Genomic DNA, 20,674 nt, shown 5'->3' with positions numbered 1-20,674 from the left:
CATGATAACCATAATTATACATAGTAGATACTTCAATCTGTCATTGTCGTAGTAACGTGTTGAGTAACTCACTTTTTGTTGCCATTAAAATCTACAATTTCTAATCTTTTAGCCCGAATGAGCTAAAATTCCAACTTGTGCCCAGTCAGGTTAATTTGATGTGTATGAAATTAATACATAGTACTAACCACGCAAGGACGCCACTGTTAGCTAACGTTAAACATTTGGCTTATTCAAACTCGAATTGAATTTGCCTAAATATGAAATTGTCTCACTCGTGAATTAATGTATATTGAGTAATGTAGCCGTCTTACATTTCAGGTAACAATGTTTTAAAGAATAAACGTTTCAGGAAGGCTTCAACAATAACATTATATATACAGGCAATTCGAATCGCCTTCAAAATAAATAGAAACATTTATTTAAAATGTACCTAAATAGCCACTTCCACCTGTCTTTGATTCCAGTGTTGGCGTCTTTTCAACTTTAACTGATTCAGTTTCCTTTTCAATTGACGGACACTAATATTACAAAGAAAACGTTAAATAGCTTGAACAAGAGCTGTCAGTAGGACAGTGCGCTCGACTTTTCGTGTTTGCCAATAAACAAGCAATCAAAGTTAAAACATGTATCTTTAAAGGATGAGGGCAATATTCAATGTATTTTTGAATTAAAAAGGGGCATAATTCTGTCAAAATCTTGACAGAGTTGTGTACTCCTGTCTGTTGATGGATGTCATGATGGCAAGTAAGTATGATTTAGTTTCAAAGCAATATCTCAAACTGTTTTGAAATCAAATGAGGTGGAACGAAATACTTAAGCAATATTATATGTCGATCAAGGTCCTTAATTTTTTTAAAGTAATGCGTGACAGAGTTATCATCTCTTGTCTATAGATAGGGGTAATGATTAAAGCAGCATTCAAAGTTTCAAGCACCATCTCAAAGGGTTGGGCATAATTCTACAAAACACTCGAGACACTTATATATACTCCTGTCTTTTGATTAGGTCTTCATGGTAAGTACATATCTTTAGTAAGCTGTATTTGTAACAGTTTTGAAATAAAGTGAGGTGTTAACCAAGCTCAATACACATTGTAAGTCCAAAAAGGCTCATAATTCTGTCAAAAATCTTGACAGTGTTATGTACACTTGTCTGTAGATGGAGGTTATGATGGTAAACAGGTATCGAAAGTTTCAAAGCCATGTCTAGTAATTTTAAAATAAAGTGAGTTGGTACGAAAAACTTTACGATGTCGGGTTGAGTAGGAAAAGTCGAGCTCAAAATGTTGCAAATTCCTGAGACAAAAAAATGTAATAAAGGGCAAGTACTTGATATATAAACCTTAGAAACCGAAAGTAGAATAGAAAATTTAATACACTGAAACACGTAAACCTTTATTGAATAACTAAAATAAATTGTAGAAAAGGTAAAACATGTCCATTCACAAATTTCATTCCTAACACAAAATAGAATAGCCCTTGTAATAAAATCGAAGCATTGTTACTGTCATTGAATTGTAGAAGTCATGTAGAAGACACTACGACAGTACGATGGCGATAGTACGACAGTACGACAGTACGATGGTGACAGCGCGACAGTACGATGCTGAAAGTACGACAGTACGATGGTGACAGTACGACATCGTACAGAACCGAAATGTGGAACTCTGGTGAATACGGAACTGACGTTGAAATCCGGGCCTTTTCAACCATGACAAACACCAATGTTTTTGTCTTTTGTGATTACGGGGATAAGAGATGTTGGATAAACTATCCACCTTTAAGTTCAACAAACAACTCACTATAGGTGAGGCTAGTGTGTACATAGTACACAAATATGACCACTATGAGCCTGTGTTGGACATCAATGAGGAAATCTTCAGTAAACCTCCATACATTCCAATTGGCAGTTATGTGCCAAAAGATTTAAAAATGTACGTTCCAAGTGAAATGTTGGAAGGCTCTTTGGTTAATAATTTCAAGGATGAGAGTATTTTACAAGAATTGCCATCTGAATTCCGTCAAAATGTGATATATGTGCAGACATTTAAGTACAAAAGTTATAACATTAGAGACTTAGAGCACGTTTCAAAGCGAATAGAGCCTAACGTGTTTAACCTGTTGTGTGACCAGGGGGACTTTGTTAAAATGCTATCTTAGATAAATATTTACAGAAGAAAGACATTTCTAAATTAGACAAATTTGTTTCGTATGTCGCTTTTTATGCTTCTTTTAAGGTATTGTTACTGTTAAACATGTTCAATTTCTGACAACATTGTCATTTTTTCTAGTATATGGTAGGGAAACCAGGCTTCCCATCGAAATCGAGCTTCCACCAAATTCTAATGCAGAACAAATAGATATAAGTGAAAGAGTGACAATATTAATAAAGCCTAATCAGTATCGAAACGAAGCATGTGCAAGCATGTGTTTGTCTATTTTTATGAGTTTTCAACAGTATTTCAGCCCTGGAAATAACCAGTACCAGACCCCACTCCTCCACGGCAAACTGACAAATGCGTCCTCCGCTGGGATTCGAACCCACTTCTGAGAGGTCTTTTGGATTAGATGTCGGCGACTCTTAATCAGTCGACCATGGAGGTAGTTTCTTCCCAGCAGAAGCAGGGAAGAAACCAGTAGCAATGCAGAGTGAATTGCCTTACTTAAGGATAAACATTCATGATGACAACCTAACCGGAATCGAACCACGGACTCCTGGCTTCGTATCCCAGTACGGAGCCTATACACCACTGACGCTTTACAATTTCGCCGCAGACGCTCTACAAAAATAGTTTATCAAGCAATTCATACATTATCTTTAGCACCAACCCAGTAATCCGCTAGTCAGCAAGTAAACATTTATGTGGTAGTAAATACACTGTCTCCCTTTAAAGAGCGAAACAAAAATTAGCTATTCCTTTAAAGCTTCTTTTGGTATATATAAACATAAGCAGCATGCATTGGGATTGAGATACAGGTATTTTGTTTGGGTCTTTAAAGGGAGACGAGTGTGTGATTAATTCTTATGAGGTCCGTCCGACTGAGCCACAATATAGCTTTCGCTATTGTTTATTTATGCAAAATTCCAGATTGTTTGCTCAATCTGTTTTGCCACAAATCACATTTAAATGTTTAATTTATGTGAATGACATAGCAGAGTCACTTACAAGTGTCACACGATTATTTGCAGATGACAGATCATTAGCAGTAAGTTCACGAGATAAAAATCATATTGAAATTACTATCAACCGCGATCTTGAAATTATATCAGCCTGGGCAAAACAATGGTTAATACAATTTAATGCTGCCAAAACGGAAGTTATGTATTTTCCACTGTCAAAAAATAATCGCGATGCCCCCGACATCTACTTTCAAAATACACATCTTAATTTCGTTCATTCACACAAGCATTTAGGAGTAACATTAAGTGATGGAACATGGCATCAACATATTTCGAATATAACAACATCATCTTCTAGAATTCTAGGTACAATGCGAATGCTTAAGTTTAAACTTAAAAGGAAAACGCTTAATCAAATTTACATATCGTATTTAAGACCGATAATTGAATATGCCTCATTGGTATGGGATAGCTGTACTTTGTACGAACAGAATGTCCTTGAAAGCATTCAGTACGATGCTGCGCGAATTGTGACTGGTCTAACAAGATCAGTATCAATCGTAAATCTCATACGCGAAATTGGCTGGGTCTCACTTGCAGATAGAAGGAAAATGCAAAAATTGATTCTTGTTTTTAAACATAGTCGAGGCGAGCTTCCCTGTTATTTGAGCGATATCTTCCCAGAAATAGTTGGTAATAATAGTACATATAATTTAAGAAACAACGAGAATTATGCAACGGTTGCCCGACGATTAGAAATTTATTCGAAATCAGTTATACCCTCTTCTATTAAAGTATGGAATAGTTTAGACCTAGATACTCGTAATAGTCACTTTCAGCATTCAAAGCCAGACTTAAAATTATTTTTTCTCGGCCTCAAGCTCCGTCATCCTTTCTTACAGGTGACAGGTTTCTTCAAATTACCACACAAGAATTAGAAATAAGTGTAGCAATCTTAATGCCGATTTACACTATAACCATTTACGCGACAATCCAATTTGTGAATGCGGTTTTCGTTCTAAAGACGCTGACCATTACTTTTTCAAATGCCCACTGTATACTGATCAGAGGTGTACCTTATTTATTAATACACGTTAAGTGCCTATAAATTATTATTCGGTATCAATAACCTTAGTGATGAAGAAAATAACATGTTATTCCATCATGTTCAAATTTTTATCAAACGATCAAGAAGGTTTCAAAATGTTTAAATCCTAGTTCCTAAAGAGTGCTCTTAATTGTTGTCCTTATTTACTATATTCATACCAAGGATAAAACGGACGGGCGGGAACTTCGACACACGGCTTCTTCTACTCTTTTCATTTTTTTTTCTCTATTGTCTTTTTTCTTTCTTTCAAAATCCTATTTAGTCACTGTTTTTTTAGCATCATATTAATTATTTCCAGACATTTTTCTTTGATTGCTTATATATACTATTATCAATATCAATACTATAACGAGACTCACGCACATCTTTTTACCTTTATTGAGACTAATTGGGAAGGGCCAACCCTCTAATGTTGTTAAAACTTGTGGCCCGACCCTTTTGCTTTATAATTAAAAACTGCAACATACATGTAAATTCTTGAAAATAACTTTGTATTGCATGTGAAATTGTATCTATATTGTACATAAAGAAAAGCAATAAAATATGATTAAACTAAATTTAAACTAAATGTTGCAAAGAATGCCAAAAACCAAAAGCTTCTGATGCAGAAGTGCAAAAATAATCAATTGTCCTCACAATTCTTATGCAATTCAAATGTTATCTTTTCACAATTGACCATGACAGCTCAAAGTCTGTTTTTGTAGCTCAGTTAGGCGCCTTTAAAAAGATAGGATTGAAAACGTATTTATAGATGCTGTGCCTTCTAATATAATAAACATTCAGGGTCATTTTTCAATGTTAAATTATGATCCGGGGTCATTTTTAAACGTTAAATTATGAACCGGGGTCATTTCTCAACACCTTCAACAGGTGGTTCAAAATTCAACAGGTGGTTCAAAATTCAACGTTGAGAATTGACCTTGTGACCGTTGAAAATTGACCCCAGGGTCATTTCTCAACAGGGTCAAAATTTAATGTTACACCGGCGCATTCGAAGTCCCTCGCCGATTATTCAAAATTCAAGCTAATGTTTTGATCTGATATCAATCTTATTTTATTTCTAGACCTTATATCTACTTGAAAAGTATTTGTTTTTAATCTGAATCGCTGTTTACATGAAATTTGGAGGAAAATTATTCTGTCTCATAATGAAACGTTCCATTTCAACGCTGAATTATCCGCCACAACTGCATTTCAAAACAATTATAACAACTTGACGTTTTCAACTGTAAATGGCATAGCATTCTCCGAATTTCGATATTTAGTGTAGAGTTTGCGATGAAAACACTTGACACTTTATTTCTGCGACATAGTAGCGATAGAGCGATTTACCGTATACCTCTCAAAGACAATTAAGCTTATGATATACAACTTTTCTCTGAATCTCCGCTTAAACTAGTTAAACATTTTTCTGTTGTTTTTCTTCTTGAATTTTCGGTAGAATTTAAGGCTAATACTGTAGCATTTATGATACAGAGAAGTGTTGAACATGCAATATCGATAGAAACTCATTCCAAGACAAAATAAAATCCAAAACTGCGACAAACATAATAATTAGCATTTTATGGTTATAGTGTTATGATGAAACATTATTGAATTTCAGTAAACTAAAATATAGATGCTCTGCAAGTTCCTTAAAATAATTATAAAAAAAAATTATATTCAAAAATTAGACATGATTATGTTCATCATTTTACATAGCTAAATACAATAACACACAAAAGGTTTTAATATCTAAATTTCATGAATAATAAAATATCAGCAAAGACAATTTACAACACTTCAGACTTCTTTTATTTCTGTACTAAAATCTGTCTTTATACAAATATCAAGTAAAATTCTGTAAAACCTTTGAAATATAACAATTCCAACACAGTGTATTTATACGAATCTCTTTCTACATGGAAGACTGATGAAAGTTAAGTTATACAGTGTAATACATGTTAAAAGTTATATAAAAATGATTTTGAAAATTAAAGGCATCATGGACCTAGAACTGATCGAGGCAATTTAGCAAACTTGATTTTAAACAAATTACATCTTCACAATCACTGACATTTTTGTTTATCCATGTTCCTTCAATACTCACTTTTCTGTTGTTTCCTTTCATACCATTTCTAGAGCTATGAGCAAAAAAGGAATATTTATACATAATCTGGACTATTTGAAGTGCCAGACAAAATCGGTCAAAATTATATTGTGTTAGAGAAGATGTTGGGCTAGATCTAGAAGACAAAACATTGTCAAGCATTCAACAAAACAAACTTGTTTCAGTTTTGGTAAAGAAACCTAAAATGGTATCTGAAAATGAGAAAAAGCACATTCTATATAGTGTTCATAAACCATGAAGGTTCGTCAAACTCCTCGCTGTATACTGCAATCCTCTCCACTCTCATGCTTTTAGTTAACAAGGGAGATGACTCATCGTCCGAGTCGTAGTCTTCCTCCCCTGCAACATCATGCATGTGATCGGTACCTACAGATTGTGTGAGGTCATCGCCTGCCCATGTCTGTCGCCTCCCAGATGCAAATATTAGATAATAGATCACGCCCGCTAAGTGCAGTGCTCCGGCGACTAAGAAAATAGTTCGCCAGTCTTTCGATTGCTGTAAGTAAAACATCGCTGATTATTCAAATTACAAATTGAATATTTTACTTCGATAACAAAACAAGTATCAAATACTTAGAGAATATTGAATGAGTGTAAGTTTAATACTGAATTTATTGAACAATTTCAATGACGCACCTAGTGTAACGCTAACTTACAGCGCGTCTTATCGCTATGTTATATAACGCAAATGACGTCACGTCAAAATATATGCACGGCCGTGCAATAACATTTTTACGGAGTCGCAGCAGCGGCCCGGATATGTGATAAAACGTGTTATCAAATTTCTAGCATGTTATGAAATTGCGGTATCAACAAAGATCCGTATAAGCATAACTTATAGCATATTATACATGTATTTAAGACTTGTCTTTTCTTTTCATTTGTTTTACTAACAGTTATGAAATATTATATCGGATAATTATATATATTAAGTACTATGTTCCATAGTTTCATCGAGAAAAAACGTGTGAATTATGCCTATATCTAAAAGCTTCTAACAAACTTATATGTTATATGGAGTTACAATAACTTACATTTGGTTCCCCAGTAACCTTCACCGCTATAACCGTACTGATCACAGACCCTATGGTTCCTAGCCTCGCAATGCCTGTCAACACACTTACATACCTGGGAGCCAGATCTAATGGATTTACCTGATAACCTAATACAATCATCAAACATTAACTAATTATGACTAATAATTGACAAAAAAAGAATGACAAAAAATATAAGATTCATTTCAATTTCATTTTTTTAAAGAGCAGTTCTATAAAATAATATTTCATTTCATTTATTAAGTAATAGATCTAACTATTTTCAAAAAAAAGAAGACAAACATTTTAATTAAATTAACTAGATACACAAACTTATAACCCTACGGGTGTTTCCGTCTGACAGCATTAAAGAGATTGATAATACCTCACTACTACTTGTTCGAGTATTTTAGTTTGTCTTTTATTGACAATATTACCAGTAAGCATTATTTTGATTAGTAAAAACTAGATCTGTCACTGTCATGGCGTGAATACCCCTGCATACCACTTTTTCAGAATTAACAGTGATCATTGAGAGCTCAAGGACAACCTCCAAGCCAAATCTGAGGGTAGTAAGCCAGTGCATTGCTAAGTCATGCATTCTATATGTTTTGGTGGCAGAGATCAAAGTGACCTTTACCTTTGACGCATGAACTTTACCTTTGACGCACTGACCTCAAAACCTCAAAACTTAAACTGCCACTGCATGACTTGAACACCCCCCCCCCCCGCGCCCCGGTTTATACAGCTTTGCCTGGGGTGTTTTATGATGAATATATATGAGAACATAATTATATGCTTCAAATGTGAGCGGAAAGCTTTTCAACTTAAGGCCCTTGAGACCTTGACCTTTGACCCAGTGACCTCAAAATCAACATGGATCACCAAATGAACATGGTCAACCTCAATGACGTAAACTCAACCAAAAATACAATGCAGATGACTGCCATATTACATGTACATGTTGTTTTTTTTGTCATGCTAGTCCCACCTGATATTGCGATACCGCTGACACCAACTCCGACACACAAGATTGCAATTGCCGACCTATCTGTAAGATTAGTTAGCAAACCTAGTGCTAAAAGGCATCCGGACTCCACTCCGAAACCTGTACGTAATCATATGGAAAAGAAACTTATAAATACACCAACTTGATACATGCAGATCTATTAGATTATTCTGCTTTTTAAATCGTAACTTATTCATTTACGATACTTTTAAAATGGTAAAAATCGTTTTACTTATAAAATATTAAAACCAAACAGATTATTTGGTACTCGTCGTTACAACGTATAGATGAGTACCTTTGTACTAGCGTTTTAGTACAAACCGTTTTTTGTACATTCATTGTTTGCTCGAATGATTCGATCTGTATTCATATTTGAAAATCAGTTTCTAGCGAGCAACTCTTGGGGACACAGTCTTTCAAATTCAATGCCAAAATTATTCTGTGGTAAGTACAATTTTGAAAGTGTCCAAGTATTGCCTTTATAAAATGTATTGTTTAAATTTAAAGCAAACATAGTGTAGACATTTTACATCGTTTTGTATAAATGTTTTGCAAGGATGAGGCCTAACATTCGATGGTATTTGACAGTCACTTTCCTTTGATGGCTTTCCTTAAATAACACTGAAATCAATTCAAAAAAAAAAAAAAAATTTTTTTTTTCGTTTTTGTTTTTCCTGGACAAATTGCAAAACATTTATATGACAGAGAAAAAATGTATTAATCAATTACATATGCTATATTTGCACATTTATTATGTCATCTTGTATACTGTCCCTAAATACAAGCGTTCTCGCATATTGTTCTATACAAGCGTTCTCGCATATTGGTCTATACAAGCGTTGTTGCATATTGTTCTATACAAGCGTTCTCGCATATTGTTCTATACAAGCGTTCTCGCATATTGTCTATACAAGCGTTCTCGCATATTGTTCTATACAAGCGTTCTCGCATATTGGTCTATACAAGCGTTCTCGCATATTGTTCTATACAAGCGTTCTTGCATATTGTTCTATACAAGCGTTGTTGCATATTGGTCTATATACAAGCGTTCTCGCATATTGGTCTATACAAGCGTTCTCGCATATTGGTCTATACAAGCGTTCTCGCATATTGGTTCTATACAAGCGTTCTCGCATATTGTTCTTTACAAGCGTTCTCGCATATTGTTCTATACAAGCGTTCTCGCATATTGGTCTATACAAGCGTTGTGCATATTGTTCTATACAAGCGTTCTCGCATATTGTTCTATACAAGCGTTCTCGCATATTGTTCTATACAAGCGTTCTCGCATATTGTTCTATACAAGCGTTGTTGCATATTGTTCTATACAAGCGTTCTCGCATATTGTTCTATACAAGCGTTGTTGCATATTGTTCTATACAAGCGTTCTCGCATATTTTCTATACAAGTTCTATACAAGCGTTGTTGCATATTGTTCTATACAAGCGTTCTCGCATATTGTTCTATACAAGCGTTCTCGCATATTTGTTCTATACAAGCGTTCTGGCATATTGTTCTATACAAGCGTTGTTGCATATTGTTCTATACAAGCGTTCTCGCATATTGTTCTATACAAGCGTTGTTGCATATTGTTCTATACAAGCGTTCTCGCATATTGTTCTATACAAGCGTTCTGGCATATTGTTCTATACAAGCGTTCTCGCATATTGTTCTATACAAGCGTTGTTGCATATTGTTCTATACAAGCGTTCTGTTCTCGCATATTGTTCTATACAAGCGTTCTTGCATATTGTTCTATACAAGCGTTCTCGCATATTGTTCTATACAAGCGTTCTGGCATATTGTTCTATACAAGCGTTCTCGCATATTGTTCTATACAAGCGTTCTCGCATATTGTTCTATACAAGCGTTGTTGCATATTGTTCTATACAAGCGTTCTCGCATATTGGTCTATACAAGCGTTGTTGCATATTGTTCTATACAAGCGTTCTCGCATATTGCATTAGTGTCCAGCTTTATTTGTCATCCAATGAAAACGATTTTTCTTAAAAATTGTGTGTGATAATTTTCATAGAAGAACAAAAGTCGATACTATATCCAAATCCGTTCATAGTCGCCTTCTATTTTTCATAGTACTTCTTAGAACCGCATAGTGACGTAATAAAGTGAATAATGATGAGGTCAAATAAAGCTTGACATTAGGTATGTTAGTATTCATCCGTAGCTGTTGTACAGAAATTAGAAACATTCTCCTGTCGCTATCGCTCCCGTCGAAACTTCTAATTTCTGTAGAACAGCACGGATGAACACTAACATATACTTCGAGTGTTTTAGTTGTTATTTGTAGAAGTTTTGTAGGAAATAAGATGGTACAATCACTGTGATGTACATTTCTGTGACCTCACGTGCTTTTTCCCAATTCAGATTTATGATTTTTATCAATCGCTTGTTTTCATTTTCGAGTGTGTGCTGTTTTTCTTGGTCTCAGCCATGAAAAATAACTGTACTCGAATGTTCTCAGAAACCAGTCAGAGGGTTTCGTTATTTTATTATGTGGGTAGCTTTAAATATTGTACAATTACGGGTACTATATCTAATCAAAATCGGTTGTTACAGCAAAGATATTAATAAAAAATATGCCTGAAAAAAATGCGCGTGTTGCGTGTGTTCCGCCTGTTTAAGGGTCACGTGGTATCGCCACATTGATTTTACTGTTGAAGTCTATGACAACAGCTAAGGCATTTATTCGCGAATATCTTAGTCACTCAGTGTAAGATTTTTAAGTAAATTACTTTACAATTGATATAACTGACTCATGAAAGTTATGATGTTTTAGGTGTTAAACAGATTTGAAATTTGACTCAAATTATTGTAATACAATTACTTTTAAGTGTGATTGTATTATTAATAATTGTTTGTGACTGTGTACACATTACACATTACTAGGCAGTAACAGTTATCATTCCTTTGCTCTAAAATGGTATAAATCAAGACTTCAGTGGTCACCAAAATAATAACTTTACTTGAAAATATTTTACTGAGTTATATAACGGATGTTTTAAGTTATATTTACCAATAGTTTCAGCAGTTTTTCTAGCAACGGTTGTTGATACTATATTACGTTTTATAAGGGCGTCAACAGTGAAGCCGCCACATATCACCACCACTGTCATCATAACATGTGGAGCGGCCGACCATATACCAACCTGAAATAAAAAATTGTATGCTATTTTATAATCTCATTTTGTTTTCGCTTTCCATCTGTAATTATCAAAATATTCAGAATGTTTCTAGCTACGATGAATTTTAATATTTAGAATTATGTTTCAGGTGATAACTTATCATGGGCAACACTATGTATTACCTTCACCTTTACAAGCTGTGGACATTAAAATAAAATTAAAGTCATTGCCCAAGACCAATGTTGTATTAAACAGTTCAGCTTCCTGTCATATGGTGTACAAACAATTCTTTAATGAATTCCGATTTTCAACTTAAGGTTAGTAAGAATTGCTACAGGGCTTTTGTTTTCTTTATTTACCTCAGCAGCCGGCATCCTATAGACATCTTTAAAATATGATGGAATTTGAGTCAAGAGGAGAGCGAAAATCCAGTTCCTGCAAAATGATGCTACAAGGATCGCACTCAGAGGCAAAGATGTTAATATTTTCTTCCATGGGATTTCGCTAAACTGAAAATTAATTCGAAATTTACTTAGAATTATTTTCACAAGCTTCAGTCGTTCTATGATTAAGACGTAATGTACACTTGAAATTAAATGGGTTCACAGACGTAAAAAGTGCTGCACTAAATCTACCATATTTCGTCAAATATTCCCAAACTTTATATGAAATATCATCAAATATGTACCAATATGAACTTATAATCATTTGAAAATGGTAATAAAATAATTACCGAAAATATTCAAATTACGTATTTGGTGCTTATCAGAAGTTGAGTAGTATATAAAATATCTTTTCATAGAAAGAGAAGACAAAACATGCTATATAGATAAACAATGTATATAAAGTCGTACATGTACATTTTGTCCTGGCCTTGCAAGTCGACCTTCGGATTGGAACAGTTCTTTCTCCCTGTCTGACATTCCAGGACAACAAGAAGGACCGTCGTGAATACAACATAACCAAACTAGAGACCATACCACTCCTATGCCACCTTGTGAAATTTATAGAAATATTCAATATCACATATTCTCAAAAAAAACAAAAAACGATGTATTTTTTTATTTGTTTGATAGTTGTTGTTTCGTGTGGGGGTTGGTTTTTTTTTCTCCAGAATACTGGAAATATAATCTTCCTATTCAGTTACATGATTTAAGCATTAGAAGCATGTACTTTAAATAGCATGTTGTGTTGGTTTAAACATATTTATTTAAGCTCAATTGCGAAACAAGTTATTGCAACTTATATTAATCACTCTCGAGTCCGCTTCCTGGAACCAACTAGTACTGGTGTCATATGACGCAACATGGTCGTGACACGAGTAGGGCTCGAACCCATGATCTCTTGGTTGAGCGACAGTCACCTTAATCACTAGGCCACCGCTCCCCTTCGCATATTATGTTATGCACGTGATATACAATTGCACAGATTATCCCAACAATGGTTTGATATTCTTTTCACATATCTATTTCTAAAATCAAAAATAAGAAATGGTGTTCTTTTAACGTTGGAAAAAAAAACATTAAATTTAAATACATTTATTACAACAGTTTCGACATATTTGTTTGACCATTAACAATACCATAAAGAAAAAGAGCTGATCCCCAGCTGATCCTGCATATCATCATTCCGGAAGTCACTGCTGCTACTGCTGCACTTAAATATGCCCCTGAATAAAAAATGATAGTCAAACACAAGAATCAATGTCAAAACATTTGTTTAATCGGAACAAAGGTTAACCAGTTTTCCTGTTGTTGTTTGCTGCTGTTTTTTTTTCTTCTTTCTTTCTTTTTGCACGTTCACATATTGATATAACTGACATGCTTTCAATCGAAAATATATCAAGAATTACGCACGCATATTTTGCCACATTATGCCTCAGAAACAAACAGATTTTTAATTACTTAGAAAAGACAAAAATGACTTTAATAATTTTTAAATGACGGTTTTAGAGCATGTTAGATGCTTGGATCTGAAGACAGTAGCACTTAATGTGACACTATTTGTCACAGAAGTAGCAACTTGTAAACAAAGTCGTATTTGGACTACCACTTAAAATACTAAATTACTATAACTGTAAAAATTGCCAAAAAGCAACAGAAGTAAAAGATAGTTCAGACAATTGGCTCCAGTAATTAGTATCTTTTTGTAAACTATTAAAAATACACCAAAAATAAGAAGTTTTAAAGAAATAACATAAAAAGTATTTTGCCTTTTCCAGGTGCAAAAAAGTCCTTTTTATAAACGTATGGAGTTGCAATGTAATCCAAATTTTTTTACAAGATAACTCATGTATAATTTGTATATAAAATGAGTTATATTTTAAAGAAAAGTCCGGATTACGTTACAAATCTTTTTGAAGTGAACAATTGAAATCTTATATCTGAACTGAAAAAAATGATTTTTAAGATTACCAGAGTATGAAATAGTAATAAGTACACTCTTTTCTGATTTCGGAGCCCAGAGTGATATAACGCCATTGAAGGACGGTACAATTGCCCCCTGAAACAAAACAAAATACATACCAGTATCAAAAGGGAAACAAATATGAGCCGCGTCACGACAAAACCAACAGAATGGGTTTGCGACCAGCATGGATCCAGACCAGCCTTCGCATCCGCGCAGTCTGATCAGGATCCATGCTGTTCTCTATCAGTTTCTCTGCTTGTAATAAAGTTGGTAAGCGAACAGCATAGATCCTGATCAGACTGCGCGGATGCGCAGGCTGGTCTGGATCCATGCTGGTCGCAAACCCATTATGTTTGATTTGTCATATGATAATACAAAGTTTTAACAAAATGAATATCATCATTATCATTTAAGAAGAGAGAGTGGTGTCTAGTCTTGTTTATTTTATCTGCTTAAATGAGTATGTTCATGTCTAAATGTGAACCGGTGCTAGGGTTGTGAACAGGTAGAATGCATTACCGCTATTTTCTGTGAACAGGCTTATTTAAAATCTGCAACATATGCAATTTGGCTATTTTTGGCGTTCTTTAAGGCTTGCGCTGTTTCATCAAGATAGGCTGCTATTCATCTAGTCAAACGAGTCGTATTGTTTATATAGCTTCTTCTTTTACAAAGCAATAGAAGAAAAAACAACAAATGCACACAGAAATGGTCTTGTCTTATATCATTATAATTCATCTAAGATAAATGGTTTTGTTAGTCAGTATAATGGCTGCATTGTAGACTGCAGTCTTAAACCGCCTGTCCCTATATAGGACAATTAATTGTTATAATAGAGTCAATTAAAATGTGTTAAAAAAACTAACTCCTTGTATATGACAATTGTACAAATGTAAAACTTCAAGTTAATGAAAACGTTTTATTCTAATCAAACTATACGGTGTAACAAAATATAACCTTCTTAAACTGTTAACTTACTTCAACGATGCCCTGTACAACCCGGATCAGGAACACTAACCAGGACTGGTATTGTAGAGCAAATCTCAGAGCAATTGTTAGAAGACTTGTTAAAAATATAGCAACTCCAACTACACTGTAAATATAAATTGAAAATGCGCTTAGAATGTGTAGTTTGTCTGATGTGTGGATTTAGGTAATCCGAGATTCCTTGGTAGATATGAAAACAGGCTGAAATATCTGCAGACTTGGCCTAATTGAGTCTGTATTGGAGATAATGGTCTAATCTTTTGTTGAAAAAGACACAAAAGCTCTACTGAGTAAGTCTCTGTTATATGACAAACAGCATTGAATGAATTCACTTGATTTTTCAAGAATTTGGATAGAGTGAATGTAAATTGTCATATTCTTAACATTTTCCTTTTAACACTATGAATGAGCATTGCTGAAGAATATTTTACCGTCTAGGTAAGAACCTCGCAGCAAGGATACCTCCAGGTATCTGGGTAAAGATCGTACCGACAAAATAGTATGTTTGGAACAGAAATATATATTTCGATGGCCAGTCTTGATGAAAGTTGGTGGCACTTGTATTCAGACACTAGATAAAACAAGATATAAAATGAGATAAATTACAACATTTATGTATAAAGTTTCATCTATACATGTATACATATATATAAAACATAAAGCACAATCATAAAATGCATGTATAAATAGGCATTCTAAATAGAATAAGAGGGAGACTGTTAACTTATAAGGGGGCCAACTTCACAAACCATATTACAGCAATTTACCTATGTATAGTGAAGAATTGTCTCCCTTGGATACACATATGTGATCATCATCATTCTATAATATTTAAAAGCATACATGATATAAAAAAGGAATTACATGTATACTAAAACTCAAGTTAATTACATGTATACTAAAACTCAATTTAAAACTGTACTTTATACAGGGTTAATTTGACGGAAAGATTACTAATACTGACTTTTTAAAAATGTAATACCACTACATGTACTAACTATCTTATGATACTAATGTGCAGGATAAATATTCTAGAAAAACACCTATAGCCAGACCCCAGACGAGCTGGCCACTCCGTTATATCATGAAATATTAAATCAGCAGTGATAGTCTACACAGAAATAAAAGATTTGTACAATCAAATTTTTAAGATTGTTAAAATTTGCAGTTGGTTAAACCTCATTAGTATCTAAATTTAGTGATATAAACTATTCCTTCTTATTTTAAGTATTTCTGAGCAGGATTTGGCAGTGAGTCTTACAATCTTTTTATCTGATAAATGGAGGCATAATTTCTCAATGTCAGTATAATCATTGAATCTAGAGCAGACATTAACAGCTTTTTTTATATAAACGTTGACGTATATCATTATAGATGTTACAATAGAGCAATGCATGCATTTAATCTTCTATCCCATCTGTACATATAGGACATAATCTATCATTAATGTCCAGCCGTTCGTAATGCACCATCTTTAGTCTAATAGAGGATACACGACATCTAAATTTTGCTAAAGCAGACCTGTGTGCCAGTGGCATAACAGTAGTTATATAATTTTCATGCTCAAAAGTCAAATTTAATTTTCTGATATAATTTCAGTTTATTTCTACTTTGATCATTTTTGCCTAGAATACCATATCCTGACATAATCCATTCATCTAGAAATGCATCCATGGCAGATTCTGACAATCGTTTACTTACAACATTTTTATCTAAAACAGTGTTTAAGTTGCAAAATTCTACAATCAAATTTTGGCAATATATTTGTAACTCTAAAATACCATTTTTTACAATTTCTATTAGATCAGTTTACAAAACAGATTTAAAATTTTGAAATTTAGTCTTTTTTTTCTATTCATAACTGATATTCTGTTAGCAACACATTTTAACTGCTATCCCACGCCATGTCCCCAACAGCAGAAGAGCTAGGGTGTACTTTCCAGTCCCCATATGGCGCGATTACATACAGCTTCAATACATGAAAACTTTCGTTGTGTGAGACTGATAAAAAGAATTCAGTATAATAAATCATATCCGGGCATTCTGCATACATTAAGTCAAAGATAAGTTAACTATTTACATACATATATTCAATTGATCAAGATATTTTTTAAAAGAAAATCAAATGTCCACTTGAAAACAAGCTATGTTTAAATGTGTGCAACTTAGATCTAACTTCCTGGTGAATCATACGTACGATTATGCATCTACATAACTGTATATTTATACTTGCTTTACTGGCAAATGAAAAAAAACGATGCAATAAGCATGCATTAAATGACTTGTTAAGCTGTGAACTTAGGCCTACTAACTTTTTTCGAAAAGCAAAGAATAAAACCAACACTAAGTTGGTCTCGAACTATGAATAATACGTCAACTATGTCTAGACTAAAATTAAAGCATATTATAACTTTCCTTCATGTAGGTAAAAATAAGAGACATGTAAACAAACAATCAAGCACTGACCACTAAGTTTTTAATGAGTCCACCTTCAGTGACGTCAATACCGAGTAAATGCGTGACAACCATTGTGAAGACCTCTCGTGAACCGATTGATATCAACATTCCAATAAACGTCATAAAAACTACCAAATGCCGTCTGCCGCAGATACAACTCATACTTCACTTCTTTCCGTTCTGTAAAACATTCTACATTCATTACGGACCTAATTGATGGCGTCTTAATTACAATCCAGTATATATTTATGAATTTTACTCCTTTTTTCATGTTGGTACACATGGTAGCAGTTCTAAGTGAGTCTCATGAATTTGTGTTTAAAATAATCGCATCTAATGGCAAAGCAAAATTGAGTCACATTTATAAAATATATACGTTGTTGTGTCTGACCTTTCTTATACATACCTGTGTATATTCAGTCAGAAATTATCTAAACTGTTCAAAATATAACAAAATAGTAAAATAATCCATAATTATAAGCACTCACCGTTTTATAAAGCTTAGGCATTTAGGGGTGGTGAAGCTACAGTTCCCTCCTATCATTACTTTGCACATGTACAAAAATGTAAATGGTTTACAAAATAATATCTTTTATATAAAGGCTACGAATACTTGTATAATATGGGCATAATTGCAAGGATAAAATGCAATTCGTTAAAGAACAACATTGACAGTAGTGTTCATTTCTTTGTATTCTATTTTATAGAATCTGTCCGACTCTTGTAGCAACAACAACAACAGCAGCACTGAAAGGACAGAGTAAGCTGACACTATCCTAGTCGCAGACGGAGGATACTGTTAATAACTGTAATAATTGTGAGAATTTATTTATCCCTCAGAGGGATTTTAAACCTTAGTGCTGCACATCCAATGGACTTAAATTTTAATGTTGATTAAGTCCTATACAAGTAACAATGCTTTCAGAATTTCTGTTTAGCTTTTTTTCATAAGTTTTCCTTAATTTCCTGTTTGTTCTACTTGAATATTTATCCATTGAAACTTTAAAACGAATCACAGCGTTTAAACTTTACCATGTGAAGTGCGTTCAAGTGTGCTTTATGTGTATACGCATTAATTAGCTTTTAAGATCGGAAACTGAAAGTAGTAAATTTTTACATTAATCATTTTTTCTCGTACACGTATCAAGAAAACAATAATGGTATTGTGAAATAATTCAGAACGGCTTAATTGTCGCAATCACTATAGCTGTATGTCACAGTAAATTTGGATAATCGTTTGAATTATTAAGTATACAGACCAACAATATGTTATTGTATCTCGCATCTTACTTTAATGAATGTACATTATACTTACAACGCTAAAGTACTTTAGGAAGGAAAATATTTATTTATTTAGTCAGTCAGTCAGTCAGTCAGCTTAGTCAGTCAGTCAGCTTAGTCAGTCAGTCAGTCAGTCAGCTTAGTCAGTCAGTCAGTCAGTCAGCTCAGCCAGCTCAGTCAGTCAGTCAAGTCAAGTCAAGTCAAGTCAAGTCAAGTCAAGTCAGTCAGTCAGTCAGTTTGTTTGGGTTTTTTGTTTGTTTGTTTGATAATTTGTTTGTTTGTAAGTTTGTATGTTTTTAGTCAGTCAGTTAGTCAGTCAGTCAGTCAGTCAGTCAGTCAGTCAGCTTAGTCAGTCAGCTCAGTAGTCAGTCAGTCAGTCAGTCAGTCAGCTTAGTCAGTCAGCTTAGTCAGTCAGTCAGTCAGTCAGTCAGCTTAGTCAGTCAGTCAGTCAGTTAGTGTCAGTCAGTCAGTCAGTCAGTCAGCTTAGTCAGTCAGTCAGCTTAGTCAGTCAGTCAGTCAGTCAGTCAGCTTAGTCAGTCAGTCAGCTTAGTCAGTCAGTCAGTCAGCTTAGTCAGTCAGTCAGCTTAGTCAGTCAGTCAGCTTAGTCAGTCAGTCAGTCAGTCAGTCAGCTTAGTCAGTCAGTCAGTCAGTCAGCTTAGTCAGTCAGTCAGTCAGTCAGTCAGTCAGCTTAGTCAGTCAGTCAGTGTGTCAGTCAGTCAGTCAGCTTAGTCAGTCAGCTTAGTCAGTCAGTCAGTCAGTCAGTCAGCTTAGTCAGTCAGCTTAGTCAGTCAGTCAGTCAGTCAGCTTAGTCAGTCAGTCAGTGTGTCAGTCAGTCAGTCAGTCAGCTTAGTCAGTCGTCAGCTTAGTCAGTTAGTCAGTCAGTCAGTCAGCTTAAGTCAGTCAGTCAGCTTAATCAGTCAGTCAGTCAGTCAGTCAGCTTAGTCAGTCAGTCAGTCAGTCAGCTTAGTCAGTCAGTCAGTCAGTCAGTCAGCTTCAGCCAGCTTAGTCAGTCAGTCAGCTTAGTCAGTCAGTCAGCTTAGTCAGTCAGTCAGTCAGTCAGCTTAGTCAGTCAGTCAGTCAGTCAGTCTCAGCCAGCTCAGTCAGTCAGTCAGTCAAGTCAAGTCAAGTCAAGTCAGTCAGTCAGTCAAGTTGTTTGGGTTTTTTGTTTGTTTGTTTGATAATTTGTTTGTTTGTATGTTTTTATTTATTTATTTATTTTATTTATTTATTTATTTATTTATTTATTTATTTATTTATTTATTTATTTAATTTATTTATTTATTTAAAAGTAAACATCACGCTGCTAATTTTGAACACATCCTGATATCAGTAAATAACATTTATTCCTGGTCCATTATAATTAAAAGATTTTTGTTTGTTAACTGTTTTCTTTTATAACTTAAACCATTTCTTTTGTTAAATTCCTGCCTATATCTATGGCAGTTACGATAAACTTATAAAAAAACCAACTTACTTCAGTCTTGTTATTACACAGATATTCCGTAAAAGTTATTTATCCAAAAAGGAAGAAGTTTCATTTGTATGTAGAGAAAATGTACTTTCTTTTTGCATTCCGCGTAAAATTGTTGACATTCGTGTTTTACTAAATGATGTAAGACTTTCTTTTCCTCCTTTCATTTTAAGATTTAAGAAATTATGTATTGTATACATGTAATACGACACTTCATACTCTATAATGTTAAAAGTGCATGTACATACAAGTACATGTTATATGAAAATACATATTCAGTGGAGTTGTACATTAAATATAAACAAAAATAAAACAAATTGGAATATTTACAGGATGAACAAACTTTATAAAAATAAAAACATGCAATAAGACATAACAGGTGCTTGCGCACGAACACAATTTGAATTTTGAATTTTCAAATTGTGGTAGAGAATATTTGAGATTTCTTAAACCCTTCATATCTTCCACGTATATAATCTAAAGCTTCTTGTCTTTTGACGTCTTATCTGTGATATGCAGGCTTCATAATCTCTGATCTCAAA

The 20,674-nt window shown here is 34.0% G+C and overlaps 1 protein-coding gene across 3 annotated transcripts; it reads right to left on the bottom strand.

Annotated features, from left to right (window-relative positions):
• Positions 1-6,002: 6,002 nt before the first annotated feature.
• LOC132736641 (vesicular glutamate transporter 3-like) lies at positions 6,003-20,292 on the bottom strand. 3 transcript variants are annotated; one of them, XM_060723825.1, is made up of 12 exons: positions 20,136-20,292; positions 17,390-17,560; positions 15,355-15,494; positions 14,915-15,029; positions 13,942-14,029; positions 13,110-13,196; positions 12,382-12,521; positions 11,887-12,036; positions 11,419-11,551; positions 8,367-8,483; positions 7,376-7,503; positions 6,003-6,837 (listed from the first exon to the last, which is right to left on the bottom strand). In XM_060723825.1, the coding sequence occupies exons 2-12, from the start codon at positions 17,540-17,542 to the stop codon at positions 6,556-6,558; spliced, it is 1,533 nt and encodes a 510-aa protein (XP_060579808.1). In that variant the 5' UTR covers positions 17,543-17,560; positions 20,136-20,292; the 3' UTR covers positions 6,003-6,555. The 3 variants fall into 3 exon arrangements, with proteins under 3 accessions (XP_060579808.1, XP_060579824.1, XP_060579815.1); XM_060723841.1 differs by having other exon boundaries at positions 12,388-12,521; XM_060723832.1 differs by lacking the exon at positions 20,136-20,292 and adding an exon at positions 17,869-18,361.
• Positions 20,293-20,674: the final 382 nt, after the last annotated feature.

Source organism: Ruditapes philippinarum, unplaced genomic scaffold (genome assembly GCF_026571515.1).
Source record: "Ruditapes philippinarum isolate M1 unplaced genomic scaffold, ASM2657151v2 ctg2840_1_1_1_1, whole genome shotgun sequence".
NCBI lineage: Eukaryota > Metazoa > Mollusca > Bivalvia > Venerida > Veneridae > Ruditapes > Ruditapes philippinarum.
The sequence above is the reverse complement of the archived record's forward strand: the minus strand, read 5'-3'. Positions and strand labels throughout refer to the sequence as shown.

What these genes read in the sequence shown, in the direction of transcription:
- LOC132736641 (XM_060723825.1), bottom strand. Translation starts at nt 17,542, where the DNA reads ATGAGTTGTATCTGCGGCAGACGGCATTTGGTAGTTTTTATGACGTTT. An exon ending in ATAGGATGCCGGCTGCTGAG is followed by an intron (nt 11,552 to 11,886) that starts GTAAATAAAGAA and finishes TTTTTATTTCAG; the next exon opens with GTTGGTATATGGTCGGCCGC. An exon ending in AAAAACTGCTGAAACTATTG is followed by an intron (nt 8,484 to 11,418) that starts GTAAATATAACT and finishes GATTACGTACAG; the next exon opens with GTTTCGGAGTGGAGTCCGGA.